Below are 20,178 nucleotides of genomic sequence, written 5' to 3'. Positions count from 1 at the left end.
TCTTTAACTCAAAATAAACATTCTCTTCTTAATAGAGCTACGTACTGCCGATTTTCTTCATGATAAGATACACACCGTGACATATTATGATTTACTACGTTGCGAGCCATGATGTTATTATTCTTGATGCAGCAAACGCGTGAGTGACAATTGTCCCCGCGCCAGAGTGTGCATCAACCGGGAAAGGATTCAATCTCTTCCACCGTCACTTCACGCAACCCATAGACACGGCACTGACTGCACAGAGAAATGTCAGTTTCAGAGTTTATTTTCATAACCAGCTTCCTTATTATTAGAACTTTAATAAAGGATGCTTTAAAGATATAATGCCAGGGTGTTTCATTGCGAAACAGAATGCAGCACAATAATAGTTTAATTATTAACCCTTTAGACACAAAGGCTCGAGGTCTCGAGGTAATTAGTCACTACGCAACACACTTCTATTGCCAGTGTTCTTATCCTTTAAATCTAATGCACTAAACACTCTGAACATATGCTCCCTACCCCCTCCATCTTCACATTGCCCTTAATGCATTGCAGTTTGAACCCCCTAACCCTTATTATTTGGGAAGTGCCTCCAAGGGCTAAATACTGAGAGCTTCTGGGGGTACAGACAGTAATGCAGAAGATGAGCTGAGATTTAACAGGTCTTTAGATGTATCCTCAATGTACAGGATAATACGATATCCATGAAGAGCCCAAGACTGACCAGACAGAGGGCCAATTGTTTTGCTAAAAAAATTCTACTTTGTACAATCAGTTCCACAGTCAAGAGATCCTAAAATCAATAAATGTAAAAATAATTTCCTATAATTTTTACTTTGGCTGTTTAGCCAAAAGGACTAAACAACCTGAAAGGATGGAATAACTTTAAATGGAACAACATTTATCAATTTTTTCCTAGTTAAGTAGAAGTGGCCCATACAGTGGCCCAATGTATGTACTTAAAAATGTATGAATGTTTCTTGCTTTAATTTACAAAATATCTAACCAAGGGGCATTTATGTTAGAAAAAGATAGCACAACCACACCTTTCAAGAAAAACATTTCAAAAACAAGTTTTTCTGGTTTCAAAATGTCAAAACAATGGATATATTGTTCAAAATTTAGCAAAAAGTATTTGGACACCATCTGGTTTTCAAATGTTGATAGAAAATGTCTATAGTTAATGTGATGAACTGCACCTGTGGTTACTCTGCTTAGACACCTCTGTGAAAGAGGAAAACAGAATTCACACATCCACTAAAATCACACTGAGATCAGCACAAAGTTAGTTCTGAGAGAAGGTCTAGTATATTTTTGGGAGGAAAACGTGCCCCAAATGCTATTTGTTTGGCCACAGTCCCTTGTGGACCGAGCAGTCAAAATTCTTGTGTAATTTTTGAAGACACTTGGGTCATGGGCAGCTGTGGCTCAGTTCGAGTCGGCCACTAATCGCAGGGTTGGTGGTTCAAATCCTAGCCCATACGACTCCACATGCCGAAGTGTCCTGACATTCAAGACACTGAACCCCAAGTTGCTCCCAATGGCAAGCTAGTGCCTTGAATGGCATCTCTGCCACCATTGGTGTATGAATGTGTGTGTGAATGGGAGAATGAGTCACAGTGTAAAGCGCTTTGAATACCGTTAAGGTTAAAAAGGCGCTAAAAAGGCACTATATAAGTGCAGACCATTTACCATTTATGGATAGAGCATTACCCATGTTGTTTACATAACCTGGAAAAGCTTTGGCGCTGTTATAAAACAGTGCTGGTGACAGAAGCCCTTGTAATGAGCAGCATTGCAGAGGTCAAACTCTTGTCCTTCTAACATTAAACACAATGTTTTTTAGGCCATATGTGGAATTTCCTCAGTACAAGAGGTCAAATACTTGCATCTCTGCTCTTTAAATCTCTGGGCCTGTCCCTTTAAAACATCACTTCCCATATTAACATGGTTACTTCCTCATGTTGTTAAATATGCTGACCAGTAAAGGATTGGTTACTTAGCTGGAACACTATACCGAACTCCCCTGCAATAGCTGGAATGTGAGGGGGAGTTTGTAGAGGCGAGAACACTGATGCCTTTTTGTCCCTCATACGCCTTCTTGCCTCCCACTTCCCTCCGACATTTCTGATCTCCCCTTTTCTTCCATACATAAAAATATTTCCACCTCCGTATTAACAGTTCATCTCAGAGCTAAATCATGGTGCACACTGTGCAATTTTGGCCACGATTTTGCAGTCTGAAACACATTTTGGAATCATAAAATACTTTCTTTTTTTTTTTTTATTGCAGGGAAAAACTGGCAACCTTTGATTACTTAGTGTGAAATGCTCACAGACTAATTGCATTTGCAATAAATCTTAAACTTAAATTATACAATGGCTTTAAAAGACAAACTTTTTTCTCCTGAAGAACGAAAGCATCCTAGATGAACTAGAGGTCTGCAACCCAACCCGGGCCCAGGTCAGTTTTTTTAATTATGACTTTGGGTTTGAGTCGGGTTCGGAATGAATGAAAAAATAAACAGGCTCCCAGTGGAGATTCCAAAAGAAATCCTGATCAAGGCACTACATTTATGTCACGAACACTAGCAAACTGTACAAATTATTAGTTGTTAAACAGATCGGCAACACTGTTTACCACACACAAATGGATGGGTTGGTGGAACAATTTAATAAATCCCTGAAAAGTTACTAAGTTTGTACACGAGGATGCTAGAAATTGGGATAAATGACTCGATCCCCTGTTATTTGCAGTTCGAGAGGTCCCACAAGCCTCAACAGGGTTTTCCCCATTCCAGCTGTTGCAGGAGCGTCGGCCATGCGGTGTGCTTGAGGTCAAATGGGAAGCTTGGGAAGAGCAACCTTAAAACAGCAAAAATAATATTCAATACGTTCAATTCAAATCTTAGAGAGACTTTGGGTCAACTAACACAGGAGAATTTGCTCCAAGCTCAGGAAATGTCAAAGTCGACTGTATGACTCGCACTGGGAGATAAAGTGCTTTTATTACTGCCCACCTCAAGCGGCTAGGGCCCTTTGAGGTCACACAGCGAGTCGAAGATCCCGATTATGAGGTTAAGCAAATGGATAGGGGCAGGGCACGTCAAATATACCGCCTCAACCTCCTAAAATCATGGATGGAGGCGGTCCTTGTGGCCTGATAGTCCCAGAGAGGGCGGAGCTCGAGCCGGAGTTGACTGCACATCAGTCTCAAGCTCTCTCTCGGAGGGAGATGAAGGACTGCACCATTGAGGAGTCTACCAATAAAGTGTGCTGTCCACACCCTCCGCTACTACCTGCTGCGGCAGGACTTCACCCTCTGGTGAGATCCCCCCACACCAATGGCTCCAACGCATGACGGACCAATGCGTGGATCGAACGTTAGTACATGGCAATTTAGCCAATCAAATTTTAGGTGATCCACAGACAAGGAACGCTGATGGCTGTGGAGTGGGATGCAGAGGCGAGTGGTGTCGGAGTGTTTACCTTGTGTTGTGAAAGAGAAAATGAATAAATTATGTCTGTTTGGTTAAAAAAAAAACTTAGTCTTAAAAAGATAAGTCTTTTGACTATTGTTTTTTTTTTTTTGCAGCTGGTTAATAGTTGTGATTTGTGTGAATTCACCATTACGGTTATTAGATTTTACAGGGTATAAGACACCCTTTTCATACAGTAAGTATAAATTTGATTAAGTTTGCTCTGAAGAATGAACACTCCATAAATTCCCACTTTTGCCCAGTCACAGACACAGAAGTGTGTAAGTTCTGGGCTACTATCCTAATTAGAATTGTGAAAATAATTACAGTTTTGAAAACTCCTCTGATTTACATTGGTTGTACAAACAGATAGTACCACCCCAAACTTGAGCAAATGTTGTTGTGTTGGGCTGGACCGGCCGCTTAAACAACAGAGGTATGTTTTTATGTTGCCAGAGTTATACTTTTAGATTAAATTAATCTATGGCTTTTTTGTAGTTGTCTCTACATATTAACTGGGATATGAGAATTTAAACATGAAAAAAAAAAAATAAAAATTACACACATCAGCTTTAAAAAAAAAAAAAAAAAAAACATGCACCCCAGCTGCACGCTCCACCAACCACCTCTTTCTCAGTCTTTCGGTTTTTAGATTTTGCCTTGTCAGCAACATTTTCTGCTGTTTTTCTCTCTGAGCCAAGGCAGAGAACCTGACCCTATAACCTTACTCTGAATCTTTTCTGGTGTCAAGATTCAAGTTTGCCCTTGATAACAGTCTTTTAACGAGTTACCAAACCAGCCTGTCTGGCAACAACAATCGCGCCTCGATGATGTGAACATTAACTCTATCTCCTGACCTGTATCTGCATGATTTTATACATTGCACTGCTGAGACACGATAGGCTGATTAGATAAATCACATGAATATGTACAGGCGTTCCTAATAAAGTGCTCAGCGAGTACATATTTAATCTGAACAGATCCTTAATTCAAACCAGGGTTCAAATCTTCCATCAGACTCGCCTCCACTTTGCTAACGGAGACTTCACTGGGTCCTTGTGTAGCATTAGCAAGAGTCTATAACTGCTGAAAGGGAACAAAGTCAACATGATCCTACAAGTCATACATACCATACTCATTTGGATACAGAGACTGATATACATATCAACATATGGAATGTTTCATTCTAACTGTATACTTTTCCTCCACTGCTTCCTTGTTTATTTTTTTCTTCTCTTACTTAAATGGACAACCACACATGTAGTTTATGGCCCAATGGATAAAAATGATGAATCCAAAACAGAGACAAGTGCCTATACATTAAACATGCTCCAAGTTTTAGTTAGAGCACATGGACAGATGGAATAAATTTTAATACACATCAAGTCCCTGCCATCTGGAACTTTGTGAGAAGCAACATTCTTTCATTGTGACATAAAGGCATCCTTCACCCATCATGTGTGTGTAAAAACTATATGACATATAGCCTATATAGATCAACAAAATCAGCTAAACTGTTTTGCATAGTGGGCCCCAAAAAGTGTTTGAATGTAATTGTGTTACATAAAGTATTATACAAGGTTGTATTTGTTTAAAACATAAAATAGGTAACACTTTACAATAAGGATACATTTGTTAAAATTGGTTAACATGAACCAACAATGAACCACATTTTTATGGCATTTATAATCTCAATTTCAACATATACGAATATATTTTTAAAATCAAAAGTTGTGTTTGTTAACATTGGTTAATGCACTCTGAACTAACAATAAACATTTGTATTTGTTGCTGAGAGACAGGCTTCCAAGCAATCAATTGCCCTAGCAAGGGTGGGTTATGTTGGGTTAACCTCCTAGTGGTCGCTATAATGTGGTTCTCAATCTCGGTGGGGCACGTGGCGAGTCGTGCGTGGATGCCGCGGAGAATAGCGCGAAGCCTCCTCACGCGCTACGTCTCTGCTGTAATGTGCTCAACAAGCAATGTGATAAGAATGCGTGGAATGACTGTCTCAGACACAGAGGAAACTTAGATTCGTCCTCCGCCATCCAGATTGAGGTGAGTCACTACACCACAACGAGAACCTAGAGCGCATTGGGAATTGGGTATACCAAATTGGGGAGAAAAGGGGAGGAATCCAAAAACAAAAACTTACCACACACCCCATTGAGAGTGAGAACCAATAATCACGACCACGAGGAGGTTACCCCATGTGACTCTACCCTCCCTAGCAACCGGGCCAATTTGGTTGCGGTGTCAACTATTTCTTAACATTAACAAAGATTAATAAATACTGTAAACAATATATTGTTAATGGTTTGTTCATGATACCTAATGAGTTAACTAATGTTAACGAATGGAAACTTAAATATAGCACAAGTGCACTTTTCAAGTAAAACATTTCATTATTAGAAGTCTGTTATGTTTTAAAGGATTCAGAATGAAGACAATGAGTATTTGGACACTTTCTGGTTGTCAAAATGAATGTAAAACGTCCACAGTTGATGTGCTGAAGTACACCATCAGTTACTAGGACACCTGTGTGTACATGAGGAGAACTGACTTAATACATCCATTTGGTCCAAATATTGTTCGGTCACCAAAACATTCTAATTCCCTTAGTTTATAATAATAAAAACAATTATCATAAAAGATTATATAGAGCAGCTCTCATCCAGGGGGAATTATCCCACAGTAAAACAATGGCTGGCACTCAGTATACCTACCCTTTAAAAACATAATGAATATAAATAGTCCTGACCCAATTAATGCTTAGCTTAGGAAAACCAAAGCCTGCTGAGGTGAAAAGATGTGAAGTATCGACTTGGTCCGAATCAGGATGCTTTGTCTTGTGATGCATGACCAAAACTCTTTAGATGCCAATATAATGGATTTAATAAGCTGGAAGCATGCATTGCCCTGATCACTGCGGACCTTAACACATGCCACTGAAATGGATTTAAATGTACATCTATCTTACAAATGTCAAGCTGACCCTGATTGCAGAAGAGGTAAATGGTGAATTAAAAATCACAGTAATTGTGAATGGTGGGTCATTAGTGACAACAAACATAAATTAAAGTATTTGTAACATTTACTCTGAACAGATGCTGTCAAAGTCTGAATACAGACAGGATTGTTTATGGTCTTATCAGCATTTCACAGCCATGCTTTCTAAATCAAGCTCACTCGCACAAAAAGAAAATTGCATGTATATTTGTCAGAGCTGGCAGAATTCTTCTGTACTTCTATAAAACTGCATCCTGTAGTACTGTATACCACTAGACACCAATGGCTAGATGGGTTTATGCATTTTGACACTCCTCTGAAAATGACTGTAATGAAAATAAATATTATTTTCAGTGTATAAATACTGCACCTTTAAGTACTGTAATATAGTACATAATTACTATAGTGATGTAAAATCTAATATCAGAATCACAACAATATTGGTAATTAAATTATATATATATAAAAAGTAAATCTTCTAGATGCATTACGGTAATGAGAATTTTGGGGGAAATGAGCTTAAGCCTAATTGTCATTAAAATATCATCACAATGCAAAGAATCTTAATGGATCTTAAAAAAAATATAAAAAATAATAATTCTCTTTTCATTCATTTTTGATTTTGGGGTTAATTGTGACATGTTTTCATGAGATTCGACACAATAGTGGGCAGAGACTTTAATAAACACTGTTTTGCAGTCACCTGGACATACACGTGGTAGCCTGGACTATATCAGTTCTTCACTGTAATGTAAACCCATCTAATGCATTTACACCCAAAAAAATTATATACAAACCAGGAAAGATTAAAGAAAATAAATTAAATGTTTTTTTGCTAATAAAACAGAATACAAATCAGCTTTTTAAAGCCTTCAAAGAAAATTGTCCTTTATATTTGCATTTGTTTGATATATATCATATTCAAAAACTCAAAGCCTCAATTATGAACTTTAAATCTGAAAAGCTTGGAATTTTGAGACATGTAAAATCCATACCCCCTGCCACAGAGCTCTGTCTTAGCATGTGTCATCCACAGCAGTGAGTCAGTGTGTGTGCGCGCGAGCTGATGGCCAACTACGTTATGAAGAGGAAAAGGAGAAAACTGCTGCCGTCATCTCATACACTCTTCATCACATGCATTTCCGAATATGGGACTAAAAAGTCTCATCTTTGCCAACCAGCTTTTGTACAAATTGGATTGGCATCATTAGCAAAGCACTCAGTCTGTGATCCTGCATTGACCATTTTATTTCTAAGTGTTGCTACAGACTGCCATATAATAGAACTACAGCTCTAATAAGTATTCATTATTACATCTGTGGAACACAAAAGGATGTTAAGCAGAATGTTAGTCTCAATCATTATCTTTTGTCCATACAATGAAAGTGAATGGTGACTGAGGACAATGTTATGACTAATGTATCTTTTTGAGTACCAGGGAAGAAAAAAGTAATATGGGTCTGAAACAACATGAGTTAACAGTGACAGAATGTAATTTTTTGGGTGAACTCCACTTTAAAACACATAATTATTTAGGCCTATATATCAATATTTTAGGGCTGTCGATTTAACACGTTAATTCAGTGCAATTTATTTGACAAAAAAATTATGCGTAAACAAAACATTTACGCAATTAATCGCATGCCCCCGGACCATAATAAAGGAAGATTCCTGAGAAATGCAAGCTTGTAGTACCACCTGTTTACTCCAGAGGGCAGTAAGTGAAATTTCAGCTGTATGAGCAATGCGCAGTTTATACAGTGAAGAAAACGCTTCAGTAGGCAGAACAACACAAACATGCGTTATGTTCTTGCGTTCAAAACACTTGATGGTGCGCAAATCGGAAGATGAAAATCTCAAGATGTGTTTAAAGATCGAGTCGCTACACAAGCATGTCTGACGTAGGTGTAAATTGACTGGGTCCTTAAACAAGCCCTCATAATAAATCTCGAACTGACTGACAAATTCACTTGTGAAATGGATTGCTGTGAACTGTGTGCCAATGATTGACTTATGATCAAGAATATGATAGTAAACAATACATTGTATTCCATATTTTTGTATGGTCTTATCAATGATTAACTCTTCTGCTACAGGAATGTAATGCATTGTAATTATCTGAATATTTTGTATTTTATATATATAATTTTAAAATATTTAAAAGATAACTATGTATAATTATATATTGATATATATAATAATTATATATTGAATTATTTTTATATGATGGCTTTCTCAGCAAATATCTGTATATGCGATGAATTAATCAGGACACAATGTAATTAATTCGATTAAAAATTGTAATCGATTGACAGCCCTAATAATGTGTTGATTTACTTTCAAGGGAAGATAAGTTGCACTAAAGCAGATCACTTTATATTCAATAGACTGGTCTACTGTACCTTTGCCTTGCTGTACTCAAAGAGATTCCGGCCCAGATCAATGGAAAATTCAAATTCAGCTCCCTTGGCTACAGTTCAAAATTAATTTTTGCTAAAACCTTACTGAGATCAAATTTAAGACAAAGTCTCTCTAGCAAGTCAGTCCACTGGTGGCTATCTTTTGGAACACTCCCAGGAAGCTATTTCCAGTCATGACAGTGCACATTGAACATATTTCAAAACAGCAGTACAATTTGACAAAACTGGAACCATAAATTGTGCTTCTTTACTTCAGATTACACAAAATAATTTCAGTTATTGTATAGCTATTGTGTACATACATGATCTTGAGTTGATTGACTGGCGATGTCTGCATCTATTTATATTTGCTCTTTTACCTGTAAGGCAGGACTTCCATTTTACATCCGTTGACCATTGGGCGTTTCAATTTCTCCGTCTCTGCTAAATAGTCTCTGATGGGAATCTGAATATGATATGACACACATACAAATTTATTTTCCTGAAGATTGGGCAGATTTAATTAGAGGTACTTGCTGAGGCAAGCCTCAATATTACTATTGCTCATAATTATGGTTAAGTATTAAACTTCAAAGTGTAACTCGTCATATTGAGTAGGAAAGGTTCGCTTTCACTTAAAATCTCAAACTTAGGTCACTTATCTCAAACTCAAACTTTTCACTTAGGCCAGTTAACAACCTAGCAACCCCCTAGAAACTACCGAGCAATGTCCTAGCGACCACTATGAACATCTTAGAAACCACAGTGCAATGCTCTGGCAAGTAAACACAACATGCTAGCATGGTGTCAGTGAGTTTTGCACAGTCAAGCACTACTTAAATAAATGTGTTGGATTGTTTATTATGGCACCATAGCATGATAACTAAGCATTATCCTGACACCATCAATGATGATTACTGTATATTCCACTCTGCCTGTCTGGTTTACTGGATCATACGAGAACCACAGGAGCTTTTTACAGGCTGGGTTACAGATCAATGTTGCCCACCCCACTCTATTCAACACACAATTGGAAAACAATAGGTAGGGAGAGAATGAGAGACAGAATTAGAGAGGGAAAGAGACAGAGAAAGAAAGAGAGGGAACATGATGCACCAACAAGGACAGAATGGGGCTACTTTAAGAAAGATGACTTAAAGTCACTGAAGAGTTTTTGACTGAAGCCTAACCGGACAGGTCTAGTCACAGAGACCAAAAGTACATAAAGTTCCCCCAAGGCAAACACCATACACCATTTTATCCTCCCAAGCCATCACCCATCCTGTCCTCCACTTATTTCTCATTTGTCCTTTTTCCCTCTCTCCTGTTACCTGATAGCTTTAGGGTCCCACTGCTGCTGGAGCGCCGCAACAGGCGGAAGCCCTCGGACCAGGAGCGGGACTTGGGTAGCCGGCGGAAGAGCCGACCCAGGCGCTTGGAGACCTGTCCGAAGCAGGCGGTGGCCACCACCTTTTCTGTCCTCATCTCCGGCAGCATGACCGTCGCTATCTGCGGCCGGTTGCGGCCATGACCACAGTTCCACCACTGCGTCCCACTCCAGGTGCCAGGACAGTGGGCACTGCCGCTGGGGCTGGGTGCCTGCAGCTCCGTTGCGTTGCGGTGTGGGATCCCTGCACCAGTCGATCCTGTGTGTCCACCATCGCAGGGCTGCACTCGGTTTTGTGTTGTGCACTGACTGAACACCCACCCTCCCTGCCTTTCTGCCACCCTGCACCCCTACCCTCACCCAATACCCTCTCTGACACAATCCCCCCCTCTACTCACTCACTGGTACTCTCTCTCCTCTGGTTTCTATCTCTCTGTCTGTGCTCCTTTTTTATCATGCAGTGCAGAACTCATACCAGATCAGACTGCACCCACTCATCTGGCTCTCTCTCTGCAGCATGCTTTTTATTGAATTGTTAAAGGTACAGCCGCACTGCATTCCTACCTCCTACTCTCTCTTTTCCTCTCTATCGATCCCTCACTCTCTCTCAGTCCCTCCCTCTATGCGTCTCTCCTTGTCACACTTTGACAACATCGTCATGCCACTTCCTGGGTGTCAGAATATGATCCCACGCTTGGAGAAACCTGTTGTGCTAAAGGATGTATCAAGTTCTGATCATTAACACGCTGCCCCATGGGAACAACACCAATACACTCAAGACCACTCTCTGCATTTTCTGAATTTTTCTTAGTCCCTCTCTCTATCAATAAATAAGGAGAATAAGTCCTGTGCTCCTTGTATCTAGATCTCCATTCGCATATTCCAATTTAGAGATTCAAAACTTTGATCTGTCTTTTTATTAAAGAAAAATGAAATCCCATGTTACTAAAGCTAACCCTTTGTTTATCCAAAACCCAGCAATGGCTGCTCTGAAAAAATACCAGGTAGAGCATATAATGCATTTGACTTTTGATTATAATAGATGTAATATACATAATAGACATTTCTTGCGGTCCTCACACCCCAGTTCTCCCAGAAGAGGGAGTGAGTCCAAGAGAGATATAGAGGTAGAGAGAAGTAGCCAAGGGCAACCTAATTATAGTCTGTGATAACTCCCAACAGTTGTGTCACACATACAATATTCTGCTTGTACTCAATACTCCAGTTCTGCAGAAATATATACAGCCCCAAACATCTGATTCACACACATACTGGTGAACTGGACTAGCTTAAACAGCAAAACTTCCTTGGATAACCAGCATTACCAGAAAAAAAACATACTGGTCAACCAGCCTCACCAGCTAAGCTTGGCTGGTGAAGCAAAACTCACTGATAATTTTACTAGTTAAGGCAGAGACTATTAACAGAGAGGGGCCACTTCTATTGAAATGAATGGAAGAAATTGGAACACCCAACAGTCAACAGATTTAGAAAGGAAGTCCCGCCTTTCAGGTAAAACAGCCAATCATCTTTTAGATGCAGACATCGGCTATCAATCAACTCGAGAATGTGCATGCGCATTAGCTATTACTGAGGGGAAATTGAGATTTTAGCATAATCAGAGGTTTAAAAAAAAAAAAAAAAAAAGCACAATTTATGATACCAATGTTGTCAGATTTTTCTGATGATTTGAAATATGTTCTTTGGTTGTAGTCTTCACCAATTGTTTTGGAGATTTTGGTCTTTCCTCATTCAAGTAGATAGCTGCACTTGTATGACACTTGTTTACAAATTACTACCTGGGAGCATCCCAAAGATGGTGCAGAGTGGACTGACTTGCTAGAGAGACTTTGGTTAAGGCCACTTAAAATAGGGTTTTCAGGTTTCATAAGAAAACGCTGCCTCTGAATACTGTGAAGTCACAGTACTAAAACAGGAAGTGTGATTATTTAAAAGGCCCAGTCCATCTGTCATTAAAGGTGAATGTTGCATTGACAACCCATAGACAAAGCTTTTGCTGTTTGCCGTTGACCTCAACAAGGTTAACACCATGCATATCTAACCAAAAAAATTCTAAAATGTTGTACAACACAAGCAAAGATATTACATAAACTCATTGATATAAAGTGTTGTTTTTTTATCCTAAGGTTTAGAGTCAAGCTAGTACCAGAAGGTTTATTTTTTTTTTTAAACTGGGGGATTAGAAAAGTAGACCACTTCTTCTGGAGGTTTTTCAGTTTTCTTACCTGAAAAAAAGCTAAATGGAAATGGGTTTTTAAAGCTCAAAATGTTTACTTATCTCAGAATGTTTAAATGGTTGTCCTCTTATTTTAACTGTCTAAAAGGCTTTTAGGACTTTGCAGTGGATGCAGATCTTCCGTAGGTCAAGATTTAAATAGTAAATTAGTCTACATCTCCAAGCAGCATCCCTTCACTTTGCTGAAGCCAAGGGGATGACTCTTCCAACTAATACCGACTGTCTGAAACTTTTAATTAAAAATCAATCCGATGTCTGACTGGCATCCACGGGATGTAATCCATCTGCAATATGGCTAAATACAATTTTACACTAGCATGGATTAAACACAAGGGCAGACAGACAGCATCCCTCCATTATAGACAAATGGGTGCTGAATTGAGTGGGGGAGGTTGACAAAAATGAGCCAGATTAGACACATAAAGCCAGACTGAAGGAGGAGTGCATTTGAAGTAGAGAGAGAGATTGCCTTCGTGTACTCAGAGCTGGTAAGACTGATGCTTTAAGACAGGCCCAGTGTGGAGCTCTTTTTTTAGCTTTATATCTGAAAAGGCTTCGAGGAGAACTTGCCGTCTCACTCATTCACCTCATCTAAACCTTGTGACCTTGTCTAAATCTGCTGTGACTCAGCAGTAAGTCATATACTGTAGAGCGAGGAGTAACTAGATTACAAGAGAGAATTCTGTAATGGTAGAACTAAAAACAGTAGAGCACGCAGTATGTCTTTCAAAATCAGTTTAGCTGTGCATTTGTGCAACCAAAGACTAATGAAAGGTTTTAGGCTTTGAAAGTGTGTGTGTGTGTGTGTGTGTGTGTGTGTGTGTTCTTTAAGCTAGAAAGAGGCCAGAGGAAAATGATATTGCTCCAAAGATGCTCTTTTATTGTTCACTTCAATGACAAACAGAAAGAAATGCATTCTCAAACATTTCTGTGAGATTCAAAGGTGAATGTTTGCTCTAAAATTAAAGTTTTACTACACCGACGGTATGGTTTAGGGTTAGGAGTAGGGTTAATAAAATTTGTATTACTATTGGTTATATAACTTTATTTAACTCTAAAAATACAACTTGCTTTTGGCACCATCCTGTGGAGATTTCACGTCAACAACACTTCTATCTTCTGCCACTGGGGCAGTAGTTCAAATTTCGGTAAGCACCATTTTCAGCAGCAGAACTTTTGGCCTCCTGTAACCGAATTCACAGTGTGATCAACCTGAAGATTACTAGGGTTATTTTCAACAGGAGAAAAATCTGAGGCAGAAAACTTCCATTTGGTCTTCTTTGATTTAATCTCATTGAAACAATTGAGATCTCATTTGTGATTTTCTTTCCTTTGGGAAAGAAATTGAACATGACGGAGCAGAGTCATTTATGGAAAGACATAACCACTGATGTTCTCAAACTGGCTCTCTCTCATAATGTGTAATTATGGGCTGTGCACATACTAAAATGGTGATCCGTAGTAGTCAAGATGCTCCATCTTTAGCCTGCCTCCACCCCCACAATCTCTTAAATACACCATTTCCCTGCATGCTCCAAGATTAGCAACAATGGTATTTTCAGACTCTGACAAAACAAATACTTGTTATTCCAAGAATGAAGAGGTATATTCCCACACAGTACTCCATCAAAATCTCTACTAGGGAAGGTTTAGCCTACAACAGAGGAAAGAGAACTAGAAACTAATGCTTATGATAAAGGCATATCAGAACATGTTCATGGAATGCTGCAAACACACAAAACCCCCATGAACTGAAAGAAGCATATCTCAGAAACTGCCTTTGGAAATTCCCCTCTCATCCCAAATTGAATCTCCCAGGTTGAATCTCCCTCAGTGACAAACCACAACAAAACTACCCTAGAAAAAAAAAAAGCACCCCACCCTGGCATTTACAATGAAAGCTTAAGGAGAAAGAGGAACAAGTGCTTAAAAACCATGTGGTTTCAATGGAATTAGTGGAACTCTATGAAACGTGATGGAGCTTCTGCAAAAACTACCTCTTCTCTCTTGGCTAACTGCAGTAGCCTCTGTGTCCTCAAAAGATGGATGGCTGTAATTGGGTTAGCATTATTCCTGGTGCCACTCGGTGATGCTGCTCTGCAGGAAAGGCTATATATTAGGGGTGTAACACTTCTCTGTAAAAAAAAAAAAAAAAAAAAAGTATGTTTATTTATGCATCTAGAGCACAAGGTTTTGCAAAGAAAATAAAGTTCCACCTGTGTTTCACCTGGGTCAACTTGATGACATCACTGTCCTGCTAGTGTTGTGTGTAGCTAAAAATGGCAAGTGGACAAAATGAGCCACTAATAAAGGAGCCCCCAGCACTATTCACCAGTCTGGAAACATTTTCTTTTTGCAGTCAATTACAACAGTGATGGTCCAAAAATTTTTACAAAACAGACAGACATACACACACAACAATCAGCCACAAACCACCTGCCTAATATTGTGTAGGTCCCCTTCGTATGGTCAAAACGGCACCAACCCGCATCTCACAATTGTACAAAGTGGTTTTCTGAGTTACCGTAGACTTTGTCAGTTCAAACCAGTCTGGCGGCGCTCCTCTCATCTTGCGTGTCAACTTTATATGATCTCAAGTTATGTTAAATGACATCAATCGACTATTCGACAACAGAATTATTATATTATTATTGTTGAGATTTGTAGTTACAAATGACAATCCACTAACGTTTGTTAGTGTTTTCCACGAAGACACCCACCAGAGTTTTGTAGACAGCCGGAGGGAGCACGAAATTTGATGGAGGCCGCCTAGTAATTCTCTATGCAGGAAAAACCCTGTATATATATATATATATATATATATATATATATATATATAATTTAAAAACTATTGGCAGATTAACCAGTTATCGGCCTTTTCCACCCCCTCAGTTATCAGCTAAAGTGAGAAAAGTGACAGTTGACAGAATGGCTGTTTTGAGGTGAAATTTCCACTGTGTGGCGCTTAAAGACATATTTTCTCCCAAACCGATGGTTAAGTTTAATGCTCTATCGAGTTTTAAAAAAACAAAACCTACCTTCCTACCCTAAATATTAAACGTAAACCTAACTGATAGCATCATAAAAGCAAATGAGACAAAAAGGGCATTCATGAGGCAACTACGCCATTTTGTGGTGCTTCTATATGACGCTTTTGTCTTAGTGTCGACTCGCATTCTCTTCTGGATTCGTGCCCAAATCCTTAACTTTGCAAGTGCAACGCTCTCAATTGAGCTACTGCACTTGAACAAGCTTGTTAAAGGGGTCATGACATGAGAAACCAAATTTGCCTTGATCTTTTGGCATATAAGAGGTCTTTGTATCATTAAAACGTCCTGCAAGTTTAATATTTTAAGACGTCCTCCCCATTCTAAACGAATCATTTATTTAATCAAGCTCAAAATACAGCTCGTTCTGGATTCATGGTTAGAAGTGACGTGACGGTTAGAAGTGACGTACCAGCGTTTGCATATGACCGCCTCCAGCACAAGATAACTACGCTTTAAGAGCAAGACAACTACGCTCATTTCGTATCGCCGTGCGCCTCACAAGTGTTCAGTCGATGGACAGCAAGCTCTGACAGAGACTACTTGTGCACAGGAAAATTACGATGCCACACAGATGTGCTGTTCCTGGCTGTGGTCAAACAAAACCTCTGAATAAGCCTCTGAATAAGAAAGATCCAGACGTCAGGGAAAAATGGATGCAGTTTATTTTTTGCGGACGTCCCAGTCACGGCAGTGTTAACCTAAGCGTTTGTTCTGTACATTTTAAGGATGACTGTTTTGAGAACAAATCTCAATATGATGCTGGCTTTGCCAGAAAACTGTTGCTCAAAGATAAGTCCATGCCGACTATTCTGGGAACAACGACGACGCAAACTGTAAGTAATCTATTTTAAACTTTAAACTACTTTTTAAAGCGCAATTTCATTCATTATGAATAATCACAGTGTTTTTACTTAGTTTACTTGCATATTGTTCTGGCTGGGAGCGTCCATAATTGATACATAGGCACTGACGTTAGCCAATCATAACAGTGAGCGTTAACACTGAAGTCTTAAATGGAAAACGCCCCCAAAACAGACTGTTTGAATCAGAGGATGAGAAACAGGGTGGGAAAAGGTCATAAATCACTAGATTCTAAAAGTTTTTCTTAAAAAAAAAATATATTAATACTATAATTGCACCTAAGGGAACATAATAATACAATAAAAAAACCCATGTCATGACCCCTTTAAATGTAGTTGGTTGTGTAATGCAAATTGTTTATGAACTGATTATCTGCTGTTTTGCCCATGATTTGTGTGAAAGTGAATAAAAGTTGTTGTTGTAGTGTGTATTTCACAAGAAAACTGGCACGAGACTTTCATATGAGCCATGTAAAAAATATTGGTTCTCTCGCTTTAGAGAAGAAGTCATAAGGACTGACTGTCAGTGCAAGGCCGAATTTGACTTCACTGCAGTCGGTTAGTATATTTTGGAATAGGCTGTATTAGTTAGACTGAGATGTACTCTTTTCCATTTGCAGGGATAAAAGACTGCTCTGAAATGGGATGGGCTGACAAGTGCATCACTAAATGTGCCATTTCTTGGCTCTAATCCTCATTCCTGCTCAATTCTAAATGGTACACTATAAAATCATTGCAATTTCACTGTCTGTCCTTTATCAAGCAGTTCAATGCAGTTCCTTTCCAAAAGAGAACTGCTGACACACTGCCAACTCAGCAACACTTTACACACAGACAATTATACAAATGCACCATGTACACACATACAGAAAACACATACAACCAAACATACTGTGTAGAGCCGCAGGCTGAACGTCTGTAATCAGTGTGCATCACGGTAAACTCACAACCATCATGGCAGGACATTATCCAGCATTCTGTATGAACTCTCGTCTTAAACCTGGAAATATAGGCCCTGATCATCGGCTGATGTCCGAGATTGCAAGTAACTGATTTATTGACTGAAGCTGATGTTTGGCCAATAGATAAGTCCAGCTCTCTAGTAATAAATGTTGCTTATGAGCCATTGAATAGGATTATATTTTAATAGAAATGTCAGCTCTTTGGAATCGAAAAGGAAGAGATGCATTCTCATTAGCAGCAGTGCATGTCATGATAGGAGAGTGGAGAGCAGAAATAACGACAGAGCAGAGGCAAATCATGCATTGAAATGACAACCAACCAAGAGAGCCAGTGTGCAGTAAATAGTATGAGCAAATACCTCTAAATGAATAAGAAAAATGCAAATGATTCTGGTAATTGGGTCCCCTCTGCACATAGATACTTACATGGCAGGCAAGAATACCTCACTTGTGTATGTCAAATGGTCATGATTCATTTCTACAAGCAACACAATTGTATAACAGAAGAGAAAACCCCTCAGTCACAATTCTGTCATTTAAGAGTCCCTTCATACTCTTGGCCTAGTGGGGGAGGATCCCCTTCTGTTTCACATACTAATAAGCAAAAATGACAATGAAATAGAAAAACAAATAAACAATGACTCCCCGACTCCTCCTTTTCTCACCAACCTCCTCCCTCAACTCTCTGCGAGTATCAGCATGCGTCATTTTGATTGAATATACTGGAAGTTCACACAAGAGGCATTCAAAACAAATGCCAATATCATATATAAAAGTGGCAATAAATGCAACTTATGGCTTGGATACAACAGAATGCAGAGCATCAGGCTAAAAATTGAGTGTCTTGAGGAAATGTTTGGCTTAAAGGAATATTCCTGGTTCAATTCAAGTTAAGCTCAATCAACAACATGTGTGGTTGAAAAAAAAAAAACAAAAAAAAAAGAAGAACATTTGAGGTTACGGTGAGGCACTTACAATGGAATGGGGCCAATATTTGTTAGGTTTAAAAAAGGCAGAAATGTGAAGCTTCTAATTTTACAAAAGCTCTTGCATGCATTATTATGTTAAAAAAAATTATATTATTAGAGCTGTAAAGTTGTTTAAAATTTCGTTTTAGGATTTTAGGGCTTATCGCATTATGTCGTCAAGGCAGCAAAGTTGTAAAATTGGATATAATTTACTTAGAAAAGGTACAAGCAATTTTATTATACACTAAAATCACGTTAAAACACATATTGTTTGTCTTTTGGCTATACTTTTGAAATGGTTAGTTTTTAAATGTTTACGGACCATTCACTTCCATTGCGAGTGCCTCACTGTAACCCAGATTGTCGATTGAGTTTAAAGGAATAGTTCACCCACAAATGAAAATTCTCTCATCATTTACTCACCCTCATGCATTCCAGATGTGATTTTCTTCTGCTGAACACAAATTAAGATTTTTTGAAGAATATCTCTAAGTCAATGCAATTGAATGGGTACCAAAATGTTGAAGCTCCAAAATGCACATAAAGGCATCATAAAAGTTATCCATATGACTCCAGTGGTTATATCTATATTCAGAAGTGATATGATAAGAGTGGGTGAGAAACAGATCAATATTTAAGTCAGTTTTTACCATAAATTCCCTGCACAAAGAATGCATATCGCCAAAAACAAAAGAAGAATGTAAACGTGAACGTGATATTGACAATGAAAAAGACTTCAATATTGATCTCTTTCTCACATCACTTCTCAAGATATCGTGTTAACCACTGGAGTCTTATGGATTACTTTTATGCTGCCTTTATGTCCTTTTGAAGCTTCAAAATGTTGGTACACATTCACTTGCATTTTGAGGACCAACAGAGCTGAAATGATGAGAGACTATTTATTTTTAGGTGAACTATCCCTTTAACATGGTTTTGAACATGATTGGTTCTCTTTTTTGTCAATTAAAATGTTTGCTGGGCCTTTATATCTTTAGAGAGTTGTGCTGAAAGCATTCACCAAATGAACAAAGAAAACAATGGTTAAATAAATTCATGACAAAGAGACAGCTGTCACTTACTTTGACACTTGAGCACAGCGCTGCTGATCTGGCGGTTACAGGCGTCGCACCAGTCCTGGCTCACCTGTCTGGAGGTGAAGCTGTGGCCCTCTCCCCTCTCTGCCTTTACCCTCGGGTCCCTCTGACTGAAAATAGACCATGATGCCTCTCTTCTCAGAGGCTCGCTGCGCATCTTCACAACTCCAGATCTCGCTTGTGTCAACCGGTCAATCTGCAGTCCCCCCAGTTCCTCCGGCAGGGAGCTGTGTGTGGAATTGCGACGTTCTTGTGGTGAAGACGACGTGTTGGTCTTAACAGTGTCCTTCACCGAGCATCTCCGGCTCCCTGCGGTGCTGTGCCTGCGTGTTATTCCGTTATTGTTGTTGGCGTTTTCTATCTCCACGCGGCTTTGCTGTAATATGTGACCAATCATGTCACCACTCTGTGTATTCTTTGGCATCTCAGTGTCACGTCCACCATCCATACTACTGCAGCGTGGCGAGCCGGCGCCACAGGCTCGGTTCTGTGATGTTGAAGGTTGCTCGTGATTTAATAAGACAAGCGAAGCTGAGACTGCGGCTCTCGCGCTCTCCACATCACCCTCACTGTGTCGCATGATCTTCTCCGGAGACCATTTACGCGTGAATTTCTTTCTGTCGCTTGTCTTCCGTTTGTGAAACAGCTGTTGGTCCGATTCTAGGTGGTGTTGAGAAGGGTGCTGTCCTACAGTGACGGACGCCATGTCGTTCGGCTGGAGTAGTA

The 20,178-nt window shown here is 39.2% G+C and overlaps 1 protein-coding gene across 2 annotated transcripts in view; it reads right to left on the bottom strand.

Annotated features, from left to right (window-relative positions):
* Positions 1-20,178, bottom strand: part of LOC127626143 (ras association domain-containing protein 5-like) — a 57,708-nt gene extending 37,530 nt beyond the window's left edge. Inside the window, exon 1 of one of the 2 annotated variants that reach the window (XM_052101719.1) lies at positions 19,438-20,178. In XM_052101719.1, the coding sequence (XP_051957679.1) occupies positions 19,438-20,158 (721 nt within the window). In that variant the 5' untranslated portion in view covers positions 20,159-20,178. Of the gene's footprint in view, positions 1-10,202; positions 10,524-19,437 lie in introns of those variants that run through there. The other variant, XM_052101720.1, reaches the window with a different exon arrangement.

Source organism: Xyrauchen texanus, chromosome 32 (genome assembly GCF_025860055.1).
Source record: "Xyrauchen texanus isolate HMW12.3.18 chromosome 32, RBS_HiC_50CHRs, whole genome shotgun sequence".
Classification (NCBI taxonomy): Eukaryota; Metazoa; Chordata; class Actinopteri; order Cypriniformes; family Catostomidae; genus Xyrauchen; species Xyrauchen texanus.
Note: the sequence above shows the minus strand (reverse complement) of the source record. Positions and strands in the feature narration are given on the sequence as shown.